We start from the raw sequence: 26,870 nt of genomic DNA, 5'->3' as shown, positions 1-26,870 counted from the left end.
CTTACTGTAAGGAGTATATCTTCCAGTTCTAGCAAAACACAATAAAATCGAGAGTAAACCAAGGAGTCTGACGTTGGTTGCTTTGATGATGCGTATATCGTGATACATTTCTAGAATACTGAACTATGATGAGCCTTAATGATTCTTTTTACCAACGACTTTCCAAACTTTTACGTACAATCAACGAATCATGAGAAATTGTGCATGTAAATGATAAACGAGACAAGTTTTGAGAAAGAGATTTTTCTCCCGAAAGTATAATAAAAGATCTTACACCAACCAGATTATTTGTATTACTTTTTAGCAGCAAGATTCATATTTACTGATTTGATATTTTTTTTGTCCGCATTGCTTTCAGCCTTCACAAACAAGTACCATATTTTGGGGTAATTGAGCGAAATCCGGGGGTAATTGCACCAACAAAACAAGTGCTCTTTATATGCGTAATCACTAAAAGAGCACTTTTAGCTAGTTGGCGCAATTACCTCAAATTACGGTAATACTTATTTACCGGAAATACTTGAGTCAACTAAGCTTCTCTTTTAAATAACACACTAATTAGGCACATGTTTTGTTGAGATACAAATTTAGTCAAAATATAGATAAAATAATAAGATGAATAACTTATTAATTATCTGAGCGTCTGTTGAAATATCCGACATTGTTAAAATTTAGATAAAAATAACACGATAAATTACTTATTACCGAGGGGATCTTTTTTTAAATATCTAAAATCGTCAAAATGGAGATAAAAATAATAAATAGAAATCAATTAGTAAACGCCGAGATAATTTGTTGAAGTACAAAACGTCGTCAAAAATTGGATAAAAGTAAGAGATGGGATAATTTATTAATTACGTAGGGATTTTATTGAATTACCCGCGTCCGCTAAAATGAACATAAACGTAATAATTGAGATAATGATGTAATAATTACATAGGAAATATTTTGAAATATACAACATTACGAAATTCCCGACTTTAACCCTTGACCTTGATCTAAAAAATAGTGTGCACCATTTCTAGGTCAGAGACAATCATTTTGTCAGGCTTGGTCATGCTCGGTCCAGTGGTGTGGGTTGTAAGAGAGTATATATACATGCATACATAGGTTATGATCTTGACCTTTACCTTGGAAAATGACATGCGCAATCCCTAGCTGGGTGATCATTATCATGTCAGGTTTGGTTATGATCGGTCCACTGGTGTGGGTTGTAGGAGAATACATAAGCTATAACCTTGACTTTTGACCTCAACCTTGAAAAATGGTGTGCACCATACCTCGGTGTAGGACCATCACCATATTTGGTATTAGGTTTGGTCATGATGGATCCACACACACACACACACACACACACACACACGACTACTTTACTACTACTTTAATATAAAAGATAGTTAAATTTTAGATTAATAAATAAAATAGAAAATATGAAATATACATCGTAAAAATTAGACAGAAATATAAATTATATTAATTACCTGGCCACTTTGTAAAATTACCCAATTTCCTTAAAATGATAAACAGTAAATGAGATTATTTACTCATTAATTGCTCAGCTAATTTATAAAAGATACCAAACCTTGTTTCAAATAAATCTAGAACGTCTTGGTCAAGACACTGCTTTATACCATAAGCGACTTGAAAACACTCGGAAAATCGTTATTTTAGAAAATTCATACAAAAAGTTGAAATTAATGAAAGCACGGCAAGATAATTTTTTTTTTTAAATTCCTAAAATTATTGTTTTATATTCTTTGAAACCGATGACATGTAGAAACTTGCTCGAAAGAAAATATAATTTTTTTTAAGAAGCAAGAAAAGTAAGACATGTTTAAATCAGAATTTCTTTTATTTTCGTTTTTTTTTTGTATGTGGTCGGCAAACGAAAATGATAGGCTTAAATTTGCTGTCAAGCTGTAAAATACTTATCGGAATTGTTAACAGTATTTTTGACATTTGGTATATGACATGAATGCATCTGTGAATAGGAGAACAAAATCAAATAATAAAATTAAAAGTTGCATTCAAACATGGTGGTTAGGGTAAGTGTTGTGTAGAGGCGGGTACGGGTGTGTGCACCTCAAAGTGTTTTATTCTAGTATCATGTTGAAAATGCTTTGATTTCAAGGGGGTAAGCGCGTGTAACGTAGTTATAAAGCGTGGCTATTAGTTGCAATATAAAATCTTTTTTCACTCTAGGAAGAGAAAATAAGAAAACTATTAATTCCAGTTTCCAAGTAGGTTTACTTTACAAGTAATGATATATATATATATATATATAGGTAACTATGCATGTACGTATATTTCAAGGTACTCGTAAATATCTATAAATATATACATATTATTTGTATAAAACCTAATTAATTCCTGGTTCTGAATATCGTTAGTTTAAATGTATTTGTATATATATATATATATATATATATATATATATATATTATATATATATATATATATATATTGCTGAGACTATAAACTAGATATTTTAGGAATAATATTTCCCAATATTAATTCTAATAGTGAAAAATATAACTTATGTATGATCAATTCTGAATTAATCCCGGCTCAGTTCTTAATTGGATATGCAGAAATGTATATTTATTATGGGCAGCATATATAATAGGTATTAAATATTATATATATATATATATATATATATATAACATTCTGTATGCATATAATAAACACACACAGATATAAGATGCACTATATATATATGTGTGTGTTTACTTGTATATCTCTATATTTATGATTACCTTTTTACTTCGATCGAGTTAAGTATATAATTCTGTATTACTGCTTATTGATATTAATACAGCGTGATTTCTTAAAAGAGGAATGTGGCCAGTGGGTGGACGAGGTTGTGCGTGTCTGTAAAACGTATATTATGTATGTGTGTGTATGTGTTCGATGTATAATATATATGCATATATTTTTTACGCATGCGCAACATTGAGGAGTGCTTTGTCCACTTTACCTAACTAGCCCTAGAATCTCGTCTTCTGTTCGTCGTTATCCTCGCTGCACAAAGAAAACCAAATTAATAGCAAAAAATCGAATGGTTATAAAATGAAATTACAAAATTAAAAAAAAAAATTAAGTAAAAGTAAAAATGTAGCAAACATATAAACAAATACCAGATCTTTTGTAAACTGAATGATAAGCCAAAACTAAGAACACGCGTGCAAGGAAATAATAAAAAAATACAACGGCGAAGAAAGACCATAAATGCTTTGCATGTAAAAGCAATTCGTAGGAAAATGTCGCAAAAACGAAATACGCACCTATATATATATATATGTATATATATATATATATATATATATATATATATATATATATATATATATACACACACACACACACACAAATTTATTTGTTTTATATAAGTATTTACGATGTCGCTACACATTCATGAGCATGTTTCGAGCAGCAATTTTCAAGTAACTAGAGACCTTATCAGGTGATATTGCTTACGCAGAAAAGTTCGTAGTATCTAATCGTTAGATATTGGTATTAGAATGCCGAAAGATGCGCTGGTCGACGATTATTACGATCGTTATATTTGTGAAAATAGAATGTGATCATTTCGAAATAAATAATTACAGATAAAATTATTTATGTTAAAATGTTTTAATAGAAAAGAATGTTAGAACACAAACAATAATTTAAAAATACGTTGACCTCTAGAGTCTGGCGAAGTTTTACATAGAGGTCACATAAAGAGACGTAGACTTAGGGTAGAGCTTGAAAAACACGTATCGTTTTGTTTTAGTTAAGAAGAGAGAGAGAGAGAGAGAGAGAGAGAGAGAGAGAGAGAGAGAGAGAAACGGTTCGCGGACGATGATAGCTCCCAAGAGAGGCGATCAGAATCCATTAGTCTAGGACCAACGTTGCAGCTTTCCAATGGGGGAAATATCGGTAATAAAATTGCTGAAAAGACAACCTGGGATTTGTTGATTCATTGCGATTTTCTGAGGCTCCGTAAAAAACAAAAGATCCAAGACGGATCAGGTATGTTTTTTCTGATTGATCAGATGTTAAAGCAATCAGAGAACTGTTATTTGTCCTTTTTGTGTTGTAAATATTACATGTCCGTTGTTAAACTGTATATGTTAATTTATCAACACTGTCGTAAGTGTTATACATGCATCAATTCAACGAACAATAGAAAAACTAGATTAGACGAAAAAACATATTTGCACACATTACATAGATGACTGTGACCCGTATATACAAACGTATATGCACTCTGTATACACACATTCATTAGAAGAACATTTTATACCACTAGACGATGCACGAGTTTAGACACATAAATAATATATACTACTTTAGTATACAACAGTTACTTGTAACCGGCTGACCGAAACATGCTCATGAATGTTAACCAATAAGGGTTTTATCCCTCAATGAGAAACCCCTCTCTAGACTTTAGCTTTCTATCTCTCCCCCGAGCTATCCGCTATCATTTGGGACCCATGTGTTGCATCAGGTCTTCCCTTCACCTCATTCTCGGTCTTCCGTTTGGCCTCTTATGTTCTCGAGGTGTCCATTCCGTTGTCCTGATTGACCATAGTTTGTAATGTTGTCTGGTTACGTGCCCTGCCGATCTATGTTTGGATGTCTTGATGGCAGTATTGATGTCAATAAGTCTTGTTTGTTGGCGGATCCAAATGTTTGTCTTTCTGTCCTGTGGAGTGATACTCAACATAATCCCCTCCATCTTCCTTTATGCCACTGCCAAGATTTCACTTTGGAGAGACGTCAGGACATAAATGTGAAGCGACATAAATGCTTATGTAAAACATAAAAATATATCTTGCCTTATTCGGTATTGAACACTCTTGCATTAACCTATAAAACATAATTGGTTGCTTCACCTTTGGAAAATATTAACCTAGAATATATATATATATATATATATATATATATATATATATATTACTAAACGTATATATGTGTGCTGTGATTATAAAATATATCATGATAAATATTTATAAATTCCTATCCACATACACATGTATTTCATCGTTTTCCGGAGGTCATCAGTGTGGATGAGAATTTTCCTACCTGTCACTCAATTCGAAACCCCAGACCAAAGTCAATACTTTAACTTCTGTCTAAATGAGTATAACTCTGCAGCCAACCCAACAACTACAGTGAAAGAAAAAATTGTCTATTTCTATACAAGTGGATATAGCTAGAAAGTTTTCATAAACACTGTTCAATGACCGGGCTGGACGATATATACCATCACGCATTAAATGTGACGGCTTGATTATAATTCTCTTAAAAAAAAGCTCATCTTAGCATTAAAGGCCTGCACTCATTATTTCCGATGAAAGACCATAAAAAAGTGCCAATATGACAGTCGCTTCCAATTACTTTCGCAGACTGACACGTGTGTGTGTGTGCATGTATGTATGTATGTACACACATATATAAGTGAAATAAATCGGGTTCTTGATAGTTACAAAATCAATATTTGATTCCTACTTGCTAACCGATTGCAAAAATTATCATTCTGTTTTAATTCCAATCAATCTTATCGATAACATACTATATCGTGTCTGTTATCTCCAGTAAGAAACATTCTGATATATACGGGCATTTCCGTGGCTACCGAGAGTAAAGAAGGCCGATGCACACGGCAGCGTGACGTCATTATCAGATTCAGTTGTAGGTATATGGTTTAGGATATCAGCAGCAGTTTCCTCTAGTTTTCAATTTGCTAACATGGTGAATTTTTGCGTTGTTCCAAATTACCGGGGAAATTATCCAAAAGGCCTCAAAGTACATACATTTTCTTTTCCTAATTTTCTCAGGTTGGATGCATACCATTAGAAGGGAAAATTTTATTCCAACCAAATATAGTAAAGTAAGTAATGTTATTTGTTAATAATTAAACGTGTATTTAATTAGAACTGTATTCAAGTACTTTCATAACGTTTGATAACATAATTATATAATTATGATTATTGTAAATGTTTGTTTACTGTCTTTTCTTAGATTTTAACAATAGTTTACATTATGATATGAATGTTTTCTTTATGTTTTTAGGTATGTGAACATCATTTTCGGCTTGAGGATGCAATAAAGGAGAATTCAAGATTCGATGATAAAACGTTGTGAAATAAACGCGCAAGATGAGAACATTAGTCCGAATAATCTCTAAAGTTCCGAAAAAAAAAAAAAAAAAAAACATTCAACCCATGTGATTTTTCTCTAAATTTCAAAATATTTCTGCACTAGTAACTTTTATTGTTTATTTGTATTTAAATTATTTGTTTTATTTCAATTTTTTGTATTTTATCGTTTGTTTTCATTCTAAAAATTATTTATCGTTTGTTTTCACTTTTAAAATTATTCATCGTTGATATTTAATATGTTATTTAATTCTTTGTTTCCTAAATTCATAATTCACTTTTATCAGTATTAAATTGTATATTGCTTTAAAATAACTTTATTTTACATAGATAATATTTATATTTTATATTGAATAAAGTTCAGTTTCAGTATTAATCGAACTGTGTTCCTTTTTCTTTTTAAAAATGTTTTATTGCTCTTCTTCGAATAGCCCTCATATAGTACTGACAGTCTGATAAATCTTACCTACATTGCATGCAGACTTTTTTTAGTTAACAGGCCTTCTTACTCTCGGTGGCCGTGGCATTTCTAATCGGCTTATATGTTCATTAGCTATTAGTTTAACATTCATTCTTCACCTTACGATAATTTATTATTCCAAAGTTTATTTTCGAACATCAATAAATTATAACAGTAATCATTAACAGGACCACTTAATCACAGTATTTAAATTTTAATTACATTAAAATTTAAATACTGTGAGTTTGGTTTCATTTTACTGAGAAATAGCGTGTGTTTACTCGCTTTTTTATTACGTAAGATTCACTTTGCTGTGACGCGAAGCTTTGTGTTTCCTATTTTATTTCGTTTCCAAATCAAACATCGTTTCGTTTTATGTAGATTCGGACTTTGACAGCATGCGTTTATTTGGTTTTTAAAGTACGGCTTAAAGAGCGTATTTGTTTTATTTTTTATAGTAAAATGTAACTCGCCTTGTTCATGTGCTTTTTTTAATAAGATTACGCTTGCAATGCTTCGAGTGTTAGCTTTTTCCTTTTTGATTCTTTAAGATTTAATTCGTAGTGCGTTTGGGTTTATTCCATGTAGAGCAACACTTCAACGGCGCGCATTTATTTTACTTTACTATCTACGTAGCAGTTAACACGCGGTGGAGCGGCACTTTGTGTTTCTTACTTTGTTTTATTGTAACTTAAATTAATAGTTTTATTTTATTATTATATTATAACTTAACAAGGTTATATTTTATTTGATACGGACTTCGACGTGGTGCGTTCATTTCATTTATTTTTATCGATAAAAATAAGGTAAAATTCTTTCAAGAAAATTCAAATATCTCCAACATTTGAAAAAAAAAAAAAAATTGGACAACATGTAAAGGATATTAATAAATTTTCCACAAGTATCAACTTTTTTTTTTAGGTATTATTTTTAAATTGGCCTTGGGGACATAATTAAAGGCACAAAGTCCAATTTGAATTTCAAATGTATCAGTTTCAGTAGAGAGGTCCAGTAGTCAAATTAAGCAAGATGCCATCAACTTAAATTTCTTCTTAATACCTCAGGATTCTAGGCATACACAAGATTGAGTATCGTATCTTTAATCTGAGTTGAGGACCTAAAAATTGTGCAAAACGTTTGTTTTTTTCCGGGGGATTTCGCCCGTCATGGGTGGAATTAATTTCACGTATTTGTTCTTTTTTAACCCTTACATTTAACCGGCATTGCAAGCAATAGCCATTTTTTTCTTTTTTCCTTTACGACTTGATTCTCATAGCGTTTGCAGTAACTTCATTTGAATGAAGATTTCGATGGCGGTCCAGTTGTTTCTTTTTAAAAAGAAATTGAACTGGCATCCTTAAAAATGAACAGGTTTTTATTTTAATGGCGTGTGTTTATGAAATTATAAAGTAAAATTTAACTCGCGCATTTGTTTCATACATTCCGATTTAACTCGAATATTTGCTTATACTAAGGGTTTTACTCATTCTACGGCGATGGTTCGCGTATCCTCTTTCCATTTCACTCGTGCTAAGGTCAGTAAAAATGTTAACACAGTTGATTATCTATTCTTGTTAGAATGCACATTTTGTTTCAAACATTATTTCATAACTTCTGCACATATCGTGTATACACACATGTATACCTATACATGAATACACACACACCTATATTTACATATATGAACATATACATACACACACACACACGCACGCATATATACATGCATATATGTACATTATATATAAAATATATCAATTTTTCAAAAACACATGTGCATCTATAGTTATATATCTTTAAAATTACTAAAGTAAAAACGAGGTTTGAAATTTAAAGGTTTCCTTCATACGAACACAAACAAAATACAGAAATAATATTTTACAAAGCAAATATTTAACCGATTAATAAAGCGATCAGTTTAAATACTAAAAGAAACGAAAAATACGTAACACAGCCCAAAACTCTTAAATTTCGAGGAAACATTTTATATGAAGTAATTTTGTAATTTTTCGATTAAATATCTCCCTTTAAACAATATGGCCGTTATTTAAGGCTTTCTGGGCATTTCACGAAGTTTATTATTGATCGCTTCACTAATTCATTGGTTATTGCAGAAAAAAAAAGAAAAAAAAAGGTTTTTGGACATACAATAAACTCATACATACATTCAAAGGTGCATGTAAAACAACAAACATGTGTGAATATGCACTTGGTTGTACAAAAGTATTTCATGTAAGAACGGTTTAAAATCAGTGTAAACGCAAATTTTACCGTTTCTTTTTTGTGAAGTTGATGGCGTAAGCGAATAGTTATCACTATCATTCCAACATATCTACTTACTTTTCTACTGTGTGCTGGTTTGTTCCTGGTATCTCGCCCTTAGGAATTTGGCTAGTCTGGTGGGCTGCAAATGAGAAAACATCTATATTAACATTCATTAAAAAAGGGAAACACTGACAATGCAATACATGCTATCATAAAAACAACAATAGCAATAATAATCTTAAAAGAAAACTAAAACAGAAAAATTGTAACTTAACCCCCCCATATTAGTGTAGTATCGGCAGTGACTGGCACCACACTAAATAGTCACGGAAGTTCAAAAAGAAGATTGAAAGATCGAGGAGAGAAAGCACTAACCAGACTTCCACAGAATAAGTGTAAAGATTGGTTTTCACTGAAATTTGGGTGGCATTAAGCTTGTAATAAGTTCAAAGTGGACTGAGACTTTGCGGAAGCTTATTGCCATCCAAATTCTAGGAAAAATCATTGTCAGCGAGAATGGCAGGCGGCTGTTGCAACAACGCAAATTGTTTGCAAAGAATATTGAAAGAGGTGGAGATACTGGAAATCTGGAGAAGCTTCTTGTCACCGTAGGAAACACCACTGGTTGTTGTCAGTGGGTAACCTCGGGTGATGACCTGTGTGAGAACTAGGGAGCACAAATAATAATTATAATAAAAATGATAAAGCTAATAGGTACATCGGTTTTACTATCAATACTCTATTCCGCGGACACATCATGCACCTATAAACTTTAGTACAACTTTTCAAAAATGAAAAAAAAAACATAACTGACTCTCTGATTTAAGACAAATATAAGTTAACATGAAAATATAGTACATTCTGAAACTAATTTAAAACAATAAAAATGTTCGGATCTATTTTTATTAAAGCCCAAGTGAACTATAATAAATACAAAAAAAAAATTAAAAACATTAAAAGATGGCATGAAGTACAAGCAGAGTTAATAAAATTTATCAAAAATATCAAAAGGATAAATAAACAGAACGAAATAATATAAAAAAATAAATATGAATAAATACAAAAAATATTTTTCTGGTATTTTTTTCGTTTTCTTTTAATCTTTTATACAATTGAATAAAGAGTGACGAATTTTCGTTGAATAAAAATAAAAAAAACAAAAAAAGAAAAAAACAGAAGCGAGAAAGAAACGAAACATAAAAACATTACGGAAACGAATGTAACAAAACAAAGCAAAAGAAAGAACAAAATGCAAAAACAAAACAAGCACAGCAAGCAAATAAATAAAACAATTAAAGCCAAGGGCGTAGCAAGGAAGAACCAACGGGGTGGGGCTAAACTTTCGTAGCAAAGTTTTTACAAAATATAATATTTCGTTCGTTTCATTTTAGTAAAGTTTCGTTTCGTTCGTTTTTTATTATAATTAGGGCAACCTAAAAATTGAAATTACTGCTCATCGAATGTTCTTATAACGTAAAAATTTAAATATTTTGATTGATTTGTGAAAGTTTTTACATTATTACTTTGTCAAATTACTCAACCTGATTAATACATACAATTTTTTGGTTGCCCTAATATAAATTTTTGATGTTTAATAGTTTTTGTTTAACCTTGGTACTTTTGCTACGTTCTGATTGTAATTAAATACTTGTAGATGCACGAAGCAAAACGAAAAATGAACGAAACAATAAGAGGTTTCGTTTTGTTTTCGTACAAAAAAAAACAAAAATATATTAATAAATATTTTGAACGAAACGGAACGAAACGAATACAACCCTGAAAGATTCCCCTATAAGTAGGCAAACTTTGACGCCTTTGTGATATAGCAGGCAAAATCGATTCGCAAGCAGTAAATAATTCCACGATTAGCAGGCAAATGCCTATCTCTGGCTGCCCTACTGACGCTGCAAAAAAATTCGGTCGACTTATCCGGGAGAGGTGGGGGTGCATCCAAGAAGCACGAAAAGCACGGCTAGCTACGCCTTTGAAAAGCGAAACGTTCACAAAAATATAACAAGTAAATACAAAACCTAAAACACTGAAAAAAAAAAAAATTCACTCGTAAATCCAAAGGGAATTTACTTTATAAATATAACAACCGAGATGTAAATAACTATTTAACTTATGCTAACAATATTACTGCAACTATTAAATTCTTTGTCCTTTTACGGCGTATCAACCATTTTTCTACATAATTTCATGTAAGTCTCTTCACATCTCTCCCCCACAGCAGAACAGAATAAAAACGAGGAAGAAAAACTCAGCGCCCCCCCCCAAATTGTACTCTATACTGGGACAAAAAAAATCACTTGAGTCAAGAAAGATTTTTCCGTCACCAACTGATAAACAGATACTACACTTTGCATTTAAAATATATTTTTAAAATATAAAAATACACTTTAACAAATTAGGCACAAGACCATTAAAAATGTGAAGAATAAGGTTATCGATGGTCATCCTAAGGCTATCCTACTCTTAACTAAACTCATTGCAGTCACCATAATACCATACTTACTGCGGTCCTGGATATGACCTTAAACTATATCCGATGGTGAGGGCCCCAACTTGCAGGCCTTAGGGAGTGTGGAGCCACCCTTTAATTGCCATTGCTCCCAGGCCCACTCTGACCCGGAGTGGTAGCACCTGTTAGGGTCCCAACTATGGGTTAAATAGAATACGACTTAAAAAACAAATATACTATATTAAAAAATCGTTCTTCAAAATCACCAGATTCGGCATTAAATAACCTGAAAAGGGTTGATATGCCGTAAAACAAAACAACCAACCATACTTACTTCATAAGGATAAGTTTTTATTATTCATGCAAACATCTTTGGCTACATATATGCAAACATGATTCAGTTACGACCTTATTCAAATTTTTGCTTTCACACGCCCCAGAATTTGAATATAGTCGTAGCTGAAACATGTATGCAACTGTGTAGTTAAATTTTTGTATAAATAAATACGTATACTATAATAAAGCTGTATATATTATTGAGCACTATCTTAAAAACACGGAAATTTCAACCCTAATAACCCTACAAATAGTGTATATGCAGTCTTCCAACTATATTGCCGGTTTCACTGAAATACTAGAAACTCAACCCGGAGAGTTAAAGATACCAACTGTGATCGATTCATCAATCGACAATTTGATAATGTGATCCACAATGATAATGCTCCATCCGATAATTATAAAACTAGTATAAGCTTCAACTATAAGAGAGAGTTTTATATATATTTATGGAGCGAAAAGTCTCCATCGAATGATATATTTATATATTAAAACATATTTAAAAAACTTAATATAACAGATTCTAATGAATTTTAATACAAGGTAAGGTCACACACACACACACACACACACACACACACACACACACACACACACACACACGAAAATGTATGTCAAGCTACAGAATCTTTCGCGTTTAATCCACGTAAGAAATCGTGAGCTAATATTTTAATAATTATTTAATATTATCATAAGTTATGCTTCGTTATTTTTTGCCAATAGTGAGAATTTCCTAGGTGTTGACTTATTTCCTAGGTGATAAAGAGTTTTTTTTTACATGGTGATCACCACTTATCAAGGCCCGGAAGCCACTCGGGGATAAGGGTTATTGCGTTTACAGTAATCAATGGGATAGTGTTGTAGTATTCGTTAGTATTGGAAATTTTATAAAGTGTCATTACTTAAGGGGACGGTTCATCAGGAATTTGTTTATGTTGGACTTGAAGACATCCAAGTTGAAGTCAGGTGGGAAACAGGCAAGCGGTAGAGAGTTCCACAGGCATGCAGTTCTTAGAAAGAAGCTTTGTTCATGGAATCTACGTTTTGATTAAGGCACAGATAAAGCGTGGGGAAAAATATTGACAGTAGTTTCAGCTAGACGGGTGTTTATTGTGAAAGATTCGCGAGGGGGAGACCAGAGATTGGAGCTCAGACGAGCACTTGCCATGGAAATAACGACAAAACAAAGATAGGCTCGCAATGTCTCTTCTGTGGAGAAAGGCTGCAGGAAATAGAAAAGGGCATCCCCCACGAAGCCACGAAGTCTATTTTGCACTCTGTCAAGGCAGAATAGGCTGTTTTTAGTAGCTCCTGTCCAAATGTGGCAGCAGTACTCCATCCTTGGCTGTACTTGGCTTTTATATAGATAGAGAATTGCGTCAGTAGTGAGATATCTTCTGGAGCGGTAGAAGGATCCCACCATTTTTCCAGCGACCTTGGCAACAGACTTGATGTACGTGTTCCATTTCAGATCAGGAGTAAAGGTCAAACCCAGAAACTTATCAAAACATGGGGCCTCCCCTAGACGAGAGCCATCCATTTCAATTGATGCAAGATGGGGATCAGAGCGTTATGTCTGCGTTACGTCGTTCCATAAAGAGAGGTATTTATTTATATATTAATTTACAAAGTCCTTATTCCGCGGAATTTCAAAGAATGCTATTCTTGCTATTCTTCGCATCAGAGAACAGAAAGAGATCAGCAAATTATATTTGTAGGAATTCTAGAATTATATATATATATATATCTGTCATTTTCCAGTGAATTCTTTCATTAAAGAATACTGGATTTTCAACAGGAACACAAACGACTTCGAGACCAAATTAATTGAGTGAATGCTGTAAAAAGAAGCGCCGTGTAACCGAAAAGAAACATTAGAACTCTTGGTTTAGATTATGCATGAGAACTAATTAAAAATAGTAAATGACATAAAAGGAACCTGAGCTTGGAATAAAATAACAAGATGTAAATATTTATATGGTTTTGTTTCACAATGATCTTATTTCATGAATTTCGTTAAATGAAGGAGATTTCGCCGGAGATAAGGACGTCTGTAGGCCCGCGTATATGGATCAATATTTCATTTTGTTTTAAACTATGGAAAAGATTTGCATAGAGAACGCCGTACGAAAGTTGAAAATCAATATTTGATTAACATTTTTAAAGCGGGTTTGATTTTAGTGATACTTTATCTATATTTATGCTAATCCTACTTAGAAAATATATATTGAAATCAACGAAACACACACACACAACCTCGGGTTGAGCATTGTCGGTAGTGGATCGCCAATCATTATTTGCTCTCTATATTTCCCTCTCTAGATAAGCCGATCAAACACTGTACAGTAATTGACAATGTTTACATAAAAAGGCATTGAGATATGACTTACAAATAGTGCCCGTCCTGTAGTGAAGTGGTAAGAATCGCCGATTATTAATTAATTGGTCGTAGGTTCAACCTCGGCTTTGGGCGAGTGCTAGCTGAGCCGCTTTCAAAAGGTATTATACACCGAAACAATCCGTGGATGGTTATATAATCACACAGAATGCAGGAAACTGTCTATGTAAATACATTATAATTTTTCGTTGATTTGAAATCATACTCTTATAGGATTATATATTTCCTCCAAACCTCTGGCCTTCATGAAGGGGAGACAAAAACTTGCTATGGTTTCAAATGATTTGAAATGACAGCAAGGGGAGACTATATTCTAAATATTTCTCATATATTGTGTCTCCCCTCTTTTGGAAATAGGGTACGATTATGAATATCTCCAGTATCAAATAAGCTTTATACATTGTGAAATTTACTTTATGTATGAAAAACAATGAGGGGAGATAAAACAAATGCCTATGATCAAAGTATTAGTAAGGTTCAGTATCTTTCCACCCACGAAAAATTCTTTAAACGAAAATAACAGTAAAAATCCCAGGAAACTACTAGTTTCCATGAAATTATGAAGTTGAGGATCACTTTTTTTTATATTAATTTAATGTAAAATGATCATCCACTTCAAAACAAAGATGGCCATGAAATGGGTGCTTATTTTACGTTAAATTAATATAGAAAAGTGATTCCCACTACTTGAAAAAGTAATGTGCGTCCTTAAGAGCAAATATCACATAGCCCACTAAACAATTTAGGTCATTAGCTTTCCAACGAGCCTTCATTTGTTAAATTATTATCAGTAGTTGCTGAGATTATGAACTTAAAAGTTGCCCCCAAAAGTGGTATATTTATACATGGATATATCTATACCCGTCGTCAAATTGAATATTCAAATCTTTAGTTCTGTGGGCCGAAACTACATGAACATTTTCAGGCTATTAAAAGATAATAATACTAATCTGATTAAAATTTTCTGACCATTAGTTAACCCCCCCCCCCCCGAAAAAAAACAACTTTATTTTCAAACCAATAAAATATGCCCAAATTAGCATATTTCGGACGATGTCAAAACATCGTTAAATTCACTACTCGTTCAGCGGCCGCCAATAGCGTAATGGTTAGGAGCCTTGACTGCCATACAGACAGTCGGGTTTCAATCCTGGCTTGAGGTGGTTGCCTGTCTAGCCGCACTGATGAGCTGTGAAACAGCGAAACAGTACTGTATGTGGATGACTATATATATATATATATATATATATATATATATATATAATATGCGACTTGATATGCAGTGATACATTTGTATATAATCGCAATCATTAGATTGCGTAATGCACAAGCGTGAATTTTACCCCAAATTTGCATATTACGGCATATATATATATATATATATATATAGTAATTAGTAATTTATAAAATATATATGGCGATTAAGCTACACTGAATATTCTGCGTTTCATCCACTATAGGATTCGTCAGGCTTATGCGCGAATTCTGTGGTTGCTTCTTGTTTTTATATATGTTGAGGATTTCTAGTTAGCCAATCAGCTTTCTAGTATCCACCGCGCCCCTTCCTATCAGCCAATGGGCATGCATTTTATCGAACAAAGGGTCCGTTTTAGAACTAGGTTAGTGGTTTAAGGTAGATCTTTTCTTTCCTTTTATATATATATATAGAACAGAATTAATTTAAATATAGTTATTTTAGGAGTGAATTCTGTACATACAAAAAGATATATTTATGCTAACTGGCCCCGTTTTATTAATGTTTTTATCCTATGCCTTTTAACTAAAATAACCAAACATAAAATAACAAATCAAACTGATTAGTAATTCTCACAGATTTAATGTTTATCACAACACAAATTAACAATGCACATAAAATACATCTAAACGTAACAATTAAACATAGAACATACTTAATTTACTGTATATAATACATTATTCAGACAAGTTTACAATCAAACAATAACAGCAAGACAAATCATAATAGAAAAGAAAATATACGCCTGCATGAAATACTGAAAAAAAAAAAAAAATTCATCAAGAGTACATTACGAGTTTACAGAAAAGAAGCAGGGAGGTGACGGTGGCTTAATAGTTAACGACATAGACGTATAATCTATGTGTACCTAGCTCGAATCTAGTTCGTTTCACAGAAACAATTTTTATCTAGTATGTTGGCAACCTTCACGTGCCTCCCCCTCTGTATGAACTTGATGACTTTCTAGAAAGATAACGGGGAAACCAATTCACACGAAACGAGCGGGGTGAACCATAAAGTTATATAGATCTCTTCGACAAGGTGCCAGAAATGATTCTATAATTTGATTGATCCCTCACTTACTTCAACAGAAAACGTCTTGTGGCATTGTTGCGAGTCTTAATTTCTCCCTTTTTCATAATCTATTAAACTAAGTGGCTCCACACCTGATTTGAGACATCTGAAAAGAACCCTCAACCGCCAATTACACAAAACAAACCAAGAGACAAATAAATTGTCGTTAAAACAACTTGAATCATTCATTAAATGTCTATGTGTTTGCGACCATTTTGATTGTTTTTATTCTGTATTTTGTCCTTTGTTAAAACCACTTGGAGTATGTTTTATTAGTTTGGTGCCAGTAACTTGAATAAGAGATGTAGCTCAGTGACGTCTTTTATTCCCTTTTACGCGATCTTCCCTGAATATTATTTTATATTAGTCTTATTCAAATTATCTGATAATCATACGATTAATGTAAACACAGCTATTCTTTTTTGTCCTTTTTACTTTTCAGATGTGTTTATATGTACGAACGTATATGTGATGTTCTGTGGTACAATGGTGGAAAAGGTGGTTTATTATTTTAAATGCATCCAAAACCAAGCTTCTATCCTTACATCATTAACGTTCTGATCCCTATCCGACATCAATTGAAATGAATGGCTCTTATCTTGAGGAGGCTCCATGTTTTGACAATCTTCTGGGCTTGACCTTTAATCCTGATCTAAAATGGAACACGTACATCAAATCCGTTGCCAAACGAGCTGGTAAAATGATGGGATTCTTCTATAGATCCAGTAGATATCTATCTGTTGATGCAATTCTCTTCCTATATGAGTTAGGTACGTCCAAGGATGGAGTATTGTTACCACATCTGGACAGGAGCTGCTAGAACCTAGACTTGGTAGCCTAGTTGGGGATTCCCTTTTCTCTTCCCTGCAACCTCTTTCTCACAGAAGAAACGTTACAAGACTGTCTCTGCTTTATCTTTATTTTCATGACAAGTGCTCGTTTGAGTTCCAATCTGTGCCTAAACCTAAATGTAGATTCCATGGCCAAAGAGTCTTAGAACTACACGCCTGTGGAACCCCTTCCGTATTCTTGCTTTCCAGCTGACTACAATATCGTTGTATTCAAGTCCAACGTAAACAAGTTTTTGATGAGCCGTTCTCCTTAAGTAATCAAATTTACCAAATTTCCACTAACGATTACTACGATATTAACACATTGACTACTGTAAGCTCTTTAACCCTTATCCCCGAGTTGCCCCCGGACCTTGATAAGTGGTGACTTCTTTGTAAAAACAACAAAAAAAAGAAATACGTGGCAATTAAGCTACACAGAATTTTCCGCGTTTCATCCTCGTGAGAACTCGTCAAAATAATGCATGAAATTGATGTTATGTGTTTTTATATATACACGTGTTATTAAATCTTCCCTCAAACCAATCGGATTTTTTTTTCTCACCAGCCGATGGTTGGGCGTTTACTAAAAATCGATTGATTTCGTATTTCATCTTTGTTCATTTTTTGGAGAAGAGCTTTTCTTCTTTATGTATTAAAATGTGACCTAGTTTTAACCTTGACGTGCTTAGATATGTTTATATATATATATATATATATATATATATATATATATATATATATATATATGACGATTACGTTTTTTCATTTATGATTAAAATAATGTTTGCTCGGACGGAACATTAAAAAATTAAAGCGAAATAATGTATAGCTCTAATAACAGTACAGCAGTAAAACAAACTTTTATTAACAGGATGGACGTTTGATTTTTCATGTTAAATGATATTTAGGTCCAACTTTTAAGATCTCACCAGAAATAACATTTTATGTTAGCTTTGCGATTATGGCTATTAATGATTGATAAGCGGCGAATATTTACAGTCTAAATTATTTAAAATCCACTGAATATAATAAAATTACCTACAGATTGATCTTTTCAAGACCAAGCTCAATAGGCTTCGCTTGCCCTTGCAATAATCAGGTTTCTTGTAAGCTCCTTATATCAAGTGGCTTCATAATTGTTTCGAGAGATTTCCATGAAAAAAAAAAAAGAAAAACGTCCTCGAACAGGATTCGAACCCGCGTCCGCATGTAATCTGTAATTGAGCCAGATGTGCTTTACGCAACTGATCACGAGGTAACAATTGACGTTCAGAGAATGATTAAAAGGAAACCATTTTTTTTCGACGGTGTAATTCAATAATTTATGTATGGACACTTTTAGGTCCGCTCCGAACTTAAACATAACAAAGTGAATAATTGATGCATGTTTATATCCGGCAGAGTTTATTACAATGAGACGTTGTTTAAGGTAATTAAATCATAAACAGCGTACGCTCTCAAAATAGAGAGAATTGAATTGAAAGTTAGTCCAACAACGAAAGAGAATATAAATAAAACGAGAGTATTGACAAGACATCTAAAATAGAATCAGTTAGGTCTTATTTTATATGCATTTTAAAAAGTACTTTTTTTTTAAAACAAGGGAATCACCGCTTATCAAGATCCGAAGTCGACTCGAGGATAAGAGCTAATGAGTGTCAGGTATTCGGTAATGATAGAAATTTGGTAGAATTTGATTAGTTAGGAGGACGGATCAAGAAGTACTTGTATACATTGGATTTGAAAACTGTCATGTTGTAATCAGCTGGGAAGCAGCCCTGGTGTATAGAGATCAACAGGCGGGCAGTTCTAGGAAAGAAACTGTTCATGGAGTTTGCGTTTAGTTTTAGGGAGCAGGAAAAATTATTAACAATGCTTGTAGCTAGACAAATGATTGTTGTGAATATTTTCCAATATATCTGACCTCGGATAAAGTTATATCCCTATATGAGTTGGATGCGTTCTCAGATGCAATACTGATGCCACATCTGAGGAAGTGCAGTTTATAGTATCATTTCCTGTACAAAATCGATTTCGCTTTGAATAAAGCACAAGAATATTATAGCATTTATTTACAGCAAGAGATACCGACCATTCTACCATTCCAAAATATACCAGAGCTCCGATGCAATCCATTACATATATAAGAGTTAGATGTTCCACAAGATAGTCTTACTACCACATCTAAGGAGGTGTCACTAAGATTACTGTACAAAGTCGACCTCGCTTATTCAATAAATTTATTCAATCATTTAAATTTACGAATAATCTATATATATGGAATATTAGCGTTTATGTGCGTGTGTGTGAACAATTCTACCGCTCACACCACTGGACCGTTCCCCATCTACGGATGTATCACACCATTTTCCAAAGGTCAAGGTGATTATATATATATATATATATATATATATATATATATATATATAATATATATGGGCATAAGCCTGACGAATCCTATAGTGGATGAAACGCAGAATATTCAGTGTAGCTTAATCGCCATATATATTATAAATTACTAACTAGCTCTACCTACGTATTGACCACTTTTGAAGTAAATACTTCAAGTTTACGCATAAATCTATACTTTCGTATATTAGGTTTATGTGAGTAAATGAATTAGTTAATATATATATATATATATATATATATATATATATATATATATAAGTAATGTGATTTATAATTTAAAAGTTTTAAAATTTTTTAAATTTAAAAATCAAAATTTAATTAAATTAAAAATCAGTTTCATAAGAAGGAACAACAACAAAGTCAATTATCTGTACGATCGTTTCGGAAATCCGTGCTTTTTATTTGTGGTATACATGAAGTCACGTAGAATAATTATACATAGTTTTTTTGGTAAGCACGGTCTCCTCATCAGCAAATTTAGGAGGATTTCTATTGAATTGACCGTGCTTACCAAAAAAACTATGTATAATTATTCTACGTGACTTCATGTATACCACAAATAAAAAGCACGGATTTCCGAAACGATCGTACAGATAATTGACTTTGTTGTTGTTCCTTCTTATGAAACTGATTTTTAATTTAATTAAATTTTGATTTTTAAATTTTAAAAATTTTAAAACTTTTAAATTATAAATCACATTACTTAATATTGAATTAGCTCTAGGACATTTAACTATCGAGCTTATTATATATCTAAATTACAACGAGCATTTCCTGTATTTTAATTAAACTAGTAATTTCACTATTACATTAAAATACACTTAGCTCTTTAGACTATTATTCTAATCTCCTTTAAATATATATATATATATATATATATATATATATATATATATATATATGCATGCACACACACTGCTATAGCCCACACCAGTGGACCATCCATGAACAAACTTGACATGATGATGGTCTCCCACTTAGGGCTGGTGCACACCATTTTTCAAGGTAAAGGGCAAAAGTTAATGTCATATTTGGTGCAACTCTTACAATATCCATTTATTTTGCGTACGCAAAGTCCCGTGCAAAGCGCGGTTATCTTTGCTAGTGCGATATATTTAAAGCGAAAGCTAATACAATTAAACTATGATTAGAAATGAAAAGAGATAAATAAATTAGCAAAGAGGATTCGACGTTGCTCGGGATATAATGAGGATTAGTTCAATGTACATGTTCACTACTCAAAGCCATATATTACTTTGTTTTTACTGTCTCCATGCTCTTGTTTCGTCCCATAATATAGTTAGAAGTAGGTGAAATGTTGGAAAACCCCCTAAATCAATGTCGCATAAGAACATTGTAACATGCAAATGCATAAGAGATTCGAAATGTTATTGTAAGGAAAAAGGCTATAAAAAGGGAGAGAGAGAGAGAGAGAGAGAGAGAGAGCATGTTAGAGGGACGATAACGTTAAAGACGTGGGTGACATCACAGCCGTAACGAGAAGTCACACGCGAAGGCTGAATGAGGAAATAATTGTTAAAAATAAAAAAAAAAGGAGTCAAGTGATTTCTTGTTTTTTTTGTCTCATTTGCAACTGAAAACTACAACGTGTAGGTCCCGTATGTAAACGTATGTGCTACGTTATAATATGTACGTTTTAAATTTCATTAAAATCAAGAAATATGAATTGAAGTTTAAAGAGAGTTCCTTTCTGAATGATATCTAAGAAATGGGTAACGTAGATTTTCGGCATCACTTTCATTGTGTTTCTCAGATAATTTTCTAGATAAGATGTAAATTCCATAAAATAAGGTGTTTTAAGGGACTTATCCCCTTATAGCCCTCTTAGCAGTATGCTTAGAGATTCTGCAAAACTTTCAGTGCCTTCTCTGGTAAATTTTACATTAGTAAACACGTTCAGGTTTTAGGTAGTTTTTTTTTAAACATTTCTTTATAAGAATCATACAGACATTAAGTTTTATGTATCTAAATTATTCAGGCAGGTAAGGTGCTTCTGGCAGCTCATGTCCAGATGTTGCAACAGTAGTCCATCCTTCGAAATACTTGCCTCTTATACATGGTAGAGAATTGCATCAGCAGTTGGATATCTACTGGAGCGGTAGAATGATCCTACCATTTTTCAAGCGACCTTGGCAACGGATTTGATGTACATGTTTCAGATCAGGAGTAAGAAGGTCAGACCCAAAAGCTTTTCAAAACATGGAGCGGCCCCAAGACGAGAGCCATTAATTGTTGATTTTTCCTCTTAAATAATCGAATTCTGCCTAGTTTTAATCATTGTTAGCAATCCCCACGAGGTTGATTCGCGGTCCATCTAACAAACACATTGACCTTTATTCTCGAGTGACTTTTGCGACTGGATATCCAGTGATACATTTATATATATAAAGCATTTCACACCGTCTCGCAATCATCAGATTGTATAATGCACTAGCGTGAATTTTACTCTAAATGTGTATGTTCTACAACGATCGCCAGAGTGCGTGAAACCGTGGTTATGATTTATTAAAATGCATACTCATGTTATGTACTGTATATAGTACTATTTGGACATATACATATATCTACAGTTATATAAATGCAACTGTGTGTGTATGTGTGAAAGTTCGTTCGTTAGAGACTCCGAAACGACTGAACAGATTTTCTTTAAAATTTACAGAAAATTAATGTATAATCTGGGAGTGTTCTTAGTTAAGTTTTTATCTCAGAATATCCACCGATAATTACCGATAATCGAAACCGTTATTTTAATCTATCTATCATCGATAAAGCCATTTTTCCATGTCGTCGCTTAGTAACAATGATAGAACAACGGGCTGTGAAAATTCTACTGTGGAAAAGTTGACAGTATTTTTTTTTTGCATGAGGTGGTCTGTATATTCCAAATCCGCATGTAAATTTCTTAATGTTTTTTTTCATTAACTGCAAAGAATCTTATAAGACTTGAAAATTTACGTGTTTGTTTTTTAATGTTTTTATTTTCGTTAACTGGAAAGCAGTTTATATAAAATAATGTCATAAAGAAACAGTAGGTTCTCTAGTGTGCAATTTAGAATAACATTTTGGACTAAGTTACTGCATGGAGGCATGTGAAACTTCCTCCCGGTTGATTTCACGGATTTCGATGACAATAGACAATAAAATTATAGGAGTGTGAAATATTCGTTGATCATCTTTCAATCCGGGTAACGTCGAATGTCCATGCTAGTAATATATATATATATATATTATAATATATATTATATATATGCATATTATAAAATTACATCGTTCATTGCTTATTTCGTGTTGCTTTTTATTGAAAATGTCTTCATTTGATATAGAGATAGAATTTACCAGACGCAAAAACAAATTAAATCGTCGTTAGTACATCTAGTTGATTATTTATGAGGGTTTTTATTTGTTTCGTTGTATGAATTTGCTTCGTTTCTGTGAAACTTGGTTGATTAATTCATAGAACACGGAAAATCCATAAAGAGACGAAAGGCAAATTTGATCGCCAAAGTGAATTTGTGTGTACCTTCTTTTCGCGATTTGAACTGTGACGAATTTATCATCGTTTTGAACGGGGCAGTACTTTTCCTATTTTCTATAATCTTACAAGCATATCACGTGATGAAACCATCGGTTTCGAATCACGGAAGTTAAGCACCGCAGAGCCAGATTAGTACTTGGATGGGTGACTGCTTTGGCATACTAGAAACCTGCCATCTTGGGCTATAAACCAACTAGAAACAGTCCAGTGAACGTTAGGGTCAGAAATATGCTTTTGCTCTTTTAATAATTGTTTTCCCGCGGAAGTATTTTCCCTTTCTTCTATATAAGAACCATTTTATGAAACTATGAGGTAATATAACACAAGAGTCTGCAAACGGAATGTTGCCGTAGGTTATGGAACCGCTTAACTATTAAGAATGGAGATTTCGTATATGTCTGAAGTGGAGACTATATTATTATTTCTAATAATTGCACTATTGTACAAACTTAATTCGATTGCCTACACTATTTCAAACTAATATGCTATATTTCAATGCTCGATGGGTAGAACAGTAACTGTTGAGTTGTGACGATAACATCATCCCAGAAATTACATCTTTCTAAGGAGAAGTAGTATAATATAGGTTCGTTCGTCACGAGACTATCCTCCCATACATTACCTCCTTTGGGTGTAGTGTATTTTCTGTCATGAGACCACCCCACTAGGTATATTCTTCTCCTTTTTCGTAATGTATTACATACCACTTAGCTAAGATACCACCCTCCCAGGCATTATCTCCTCCGTAGGGGAAGCAGTACAGTATATGTTCGTTCGTAATCATACCACACGCCAAGTCATTTCCATCGTTCGCTTTTGGGGGATGGTAGTGTCGTGGCTGTTCTATTATCATGCTATCCTTTCCAACATGAATAATTTTCTCCTCCGTAGGAGGTGGTAGTGATATACTAGCAATGTGTATACAAAGAAAGCATGTAGAACAAATAACCTTTTTTTCACGAGAAAGGGGTTTTAGGGATACAAAGGAGATAATTTACGCCACGAAGTTGATTTGGTTTTAAACCCAAGGAACATGCTCATCTGGACGGCACATGCTCAGATGTGACATCAGTGCTCCTCCTTCGATGCCTCCGTTCAGTCTCGAAAGACAAAGGAAACCACCTGTAGGGGCAGCTGCGCATGTAATTGTGAGCCAAGAGTTGCGCAACCTCCAACCACATCTCTCCTGAATCTGCACCGAGTCCAGTGGTAAGGAGAAGTCCAAGACGACTGAAAACAATGCCGAGATAAGCGGATAGCACACACAGCACCTGAAAGTTCCAAATAGTCAACCATTTAGTACTGACCACGTTTAACGTTGCTTAACTAATGTCCTTTTATTACTATCGTTTTATTTATATCCTCTTTCATTGCTTGCGCAACTTTAAATTAAATTCACCCCCATTTTAATGGACTTACACGATTTATGATTTAATCATTTTTTTCTAACAGAATATCCGCCTTAAATAACGTTCAATTGTAATAAAATCCGTCGGATACAAACACCCATAAACTATTCACTTTATCTTTAAGGTTTACGTTCGGTAGGAAACTAAAAGTGCGCATTTATCAATTTTGAACTTTGTTTAAACAAGAAACAGGTTCGCACTTAAATGCGTAACTGCTTTGACATAATGGCGACTTGCTCATTAGCGCTACAAACCAAAACTCGACAAGAAACATGGCTATGACTGCAAATAGACTTTTACTTTATAAGCAATTGTTTACTGTGAAATGTTTGTTTTTTTTTTCTATAAGAATCATTATCTAAACTATGAGGCAACATTAAAACAAGAAAATAATTCCTGAAAAGTTCGCAATCAAGATGTTGCCGGAGGTTATAGAACCATTTATTTTTATGTACTAGCAGAGAGGCGGGGGAGCCCGACGTAGCCCGATCGTAAAATAGGCTTAAATATATTTTAATTCATGCAGATATTGTATTTATTATTACAAAACTAATTCTTTATTGAATACTATATTGTACCGAATATATAGTACTGATTTCAAAAGTAAAATAAAAATGACTTGGGTGCTATCAGCTAGAATCGAAACTAAGCCCCCCCCACTGTTTTATTTAACTGGACATTCAGATAAGAAAGTTTTAAAATAAAACTAGTTTTAGCTATGATTAGTTTTACGTATGCGCAAACTAATACAAATATGTCGGCAAGTTGAAATGAATATTTTGTATTTCAACTTACCGATTTCTGTACGCGTTATTCATCCATTCAAACAAAGATTTTATTCGATATAACTCCTCTTTGGTGCATGATTACTATTTCCCGTTAATTTCAGTGTTGTGTAATCAGTAGTTTAAGAGTTTAGCGGTTAAATATAGACACGCATCCGCGGTTACAGAGAGACATCTGCGGTTTTATTCATAAAGATGGGAATTCGGTATCTGTCTCTGTGAAGTTGAAACTATCTTATTACTTCTATTAATTGTACTATTTAGTATTGGATTTGGTTTGCTATACTATTTCAGTCTAATGCATCATCTTTCACTGTTCAATATAAAAAGGATATTGTAGTATATGTTTTATTGTCATGATCGGAAGCTTCCCAGATGTGGCATCGGTACGGCATCTTAGGATGTGTTTGATTTATTGAATCATGAATTTGCTGCAAAGCTAAAGTCCAAAATGCAGTTTGCTTTACGTGACATGTTTTAAGGGATCGTTTTCCTTTTTGTTGACCTTGCTCGACAAAGCTTATAGAACGTGCCGGACAGATATAGATAAAATGTATGTTTAGCCAGCACAACATCCGTCAAAATCTCACTATTTCATTAAAAACATTGGAAACCGACATAAAAGGTAATTCCTAGCGTTCTTCTTCTGGGAAGTTTACAATATATATGGTACCAGCAGAACACGGTTCTATAATATTAAAACAGACAACCCGGAAGAAGTTCGTTATTTCAATTGCGCATGCTCAAAAAAGTGATTTCATTCTTGACATTGGATGATAAGAATGGTCACTTGAGTTTCTAAAATATTACTCTCAGTCGGTCAGTAAGTGTTTGCTTCCTTATCACGAGAATGTGGTGCTAGGCCGAGAGGTTGGAAAAGTAGGCCAGCGCACAAGACCAGGTGCACTCTAGCCCCTTAAAATGCCTGAGCAGTTCCGTTGACATTCACCGGTGTGGGTACCCCCGGCAGTTAACTGCTAACTAACTCCTCTAAGTTGAAAGGCATAACTTGTGAGAGAGGACTTCCTAGGACCACCCAGAACGACATACCACAGCCAAACCGACAGCAAGAAGGCAATCACAATGGCACGGTACCTTTCGAGGACGGATCATCGGTTGGTATGAATGTTGTCTTTAGGTATGTGTTATACCTTTTAGAAATTAACGCCTCTGTCTTGCACAATCCCAGATCACCCTTGAGCAGGCTGGAGAGATATAATCTCTGATATTCTGCTAGATTATCACTCAGGGAGTAGATTTAGTGTCTTCCGCTGTGGGGAAGGCAGATACATTAAGGAAATGGGGCTGTGCTGAAAAGCCAACCTGGATAGAGGAAGCCCATTTTCCTTGCAGGTCAATCTTCCAGTGATGTCATAAACAAAGCACATGTATTGTCATGAGCCAGCACAGAAGCAGTAAGGCTCAGAAAACTGCCATGAGAATAGCCATGTCAGTGCGCAAACTGGAAATAGCT

The 26,870-nt window shown here is 33.4% G+C and overlaps 1 protein-coding gene and 1 long non-coding RNA gene across 12 annotated transcripts in view; one reads left to right on the top strand and one right to left on the bottom strand.

Moving 5' to 3' along the window:
• LOC145286127 (uncharacterized) overlaps positions 1–6,522 on the top strand; it is a 110,790-nt gene extending 104,268 nt beyond the window's left edge. The window contains exon 3 of the long non-coding RNA XR_013869109.1: positions 6,067–6,522. This is a non-coding gene — a long non-coding RNA (uncharacterized LOC145286127). The remainder of the gene's footprint in view (positions 1–6,066) is intronic.
• Positions 1–26,870, bottom strand: part of LOC145286125 (cadherin-23-like) — a 1,312,625-nt gene that overhangs the window by 108,474 nt on the left and 1,177,281 nt on the right. For 8 of the 11 annotated variants that reach the window (XM_080134824.1, XM_080134827.1, XM_080134828.1 and 5 more), the window contains one exon: positions 8,953–9,016. In XM_080134824.1, the coding sequence (XP_079990950.1) occupies positions 8,953–9,016 (64 nt within the window). Of the gene's footprint in view, positions 1–5; positions 29–2,980; positions 3,025–8,952; positions 9,017–26,870 lie in introns of all 11 variants that reach the window. The other 3 variants (XR_013869108.1, XM_080134833.1, XM_080134832.1) reach the window with 2 other exon arrangements.

The sequence above is a fragment of the Euprymna scolopes genome, chromosome 10 (genome assembly GCF_053919585.1).
Source record: "Euprymna scolopes isolate OS-2025 chromosome 10, ASM5391958v1, whole genome shotgun sequence".
In the NCBI taxonomy this organism is placed as follows: Eukaryota; Metazoa; Mollusca; class Cephalopoda; order Sepiida; family Sepiolidae; genus Euprymna; species Euprymna scolopes.
This window is presented reverse-complemented; position numbering and strand designations above follow the sequence as displayed.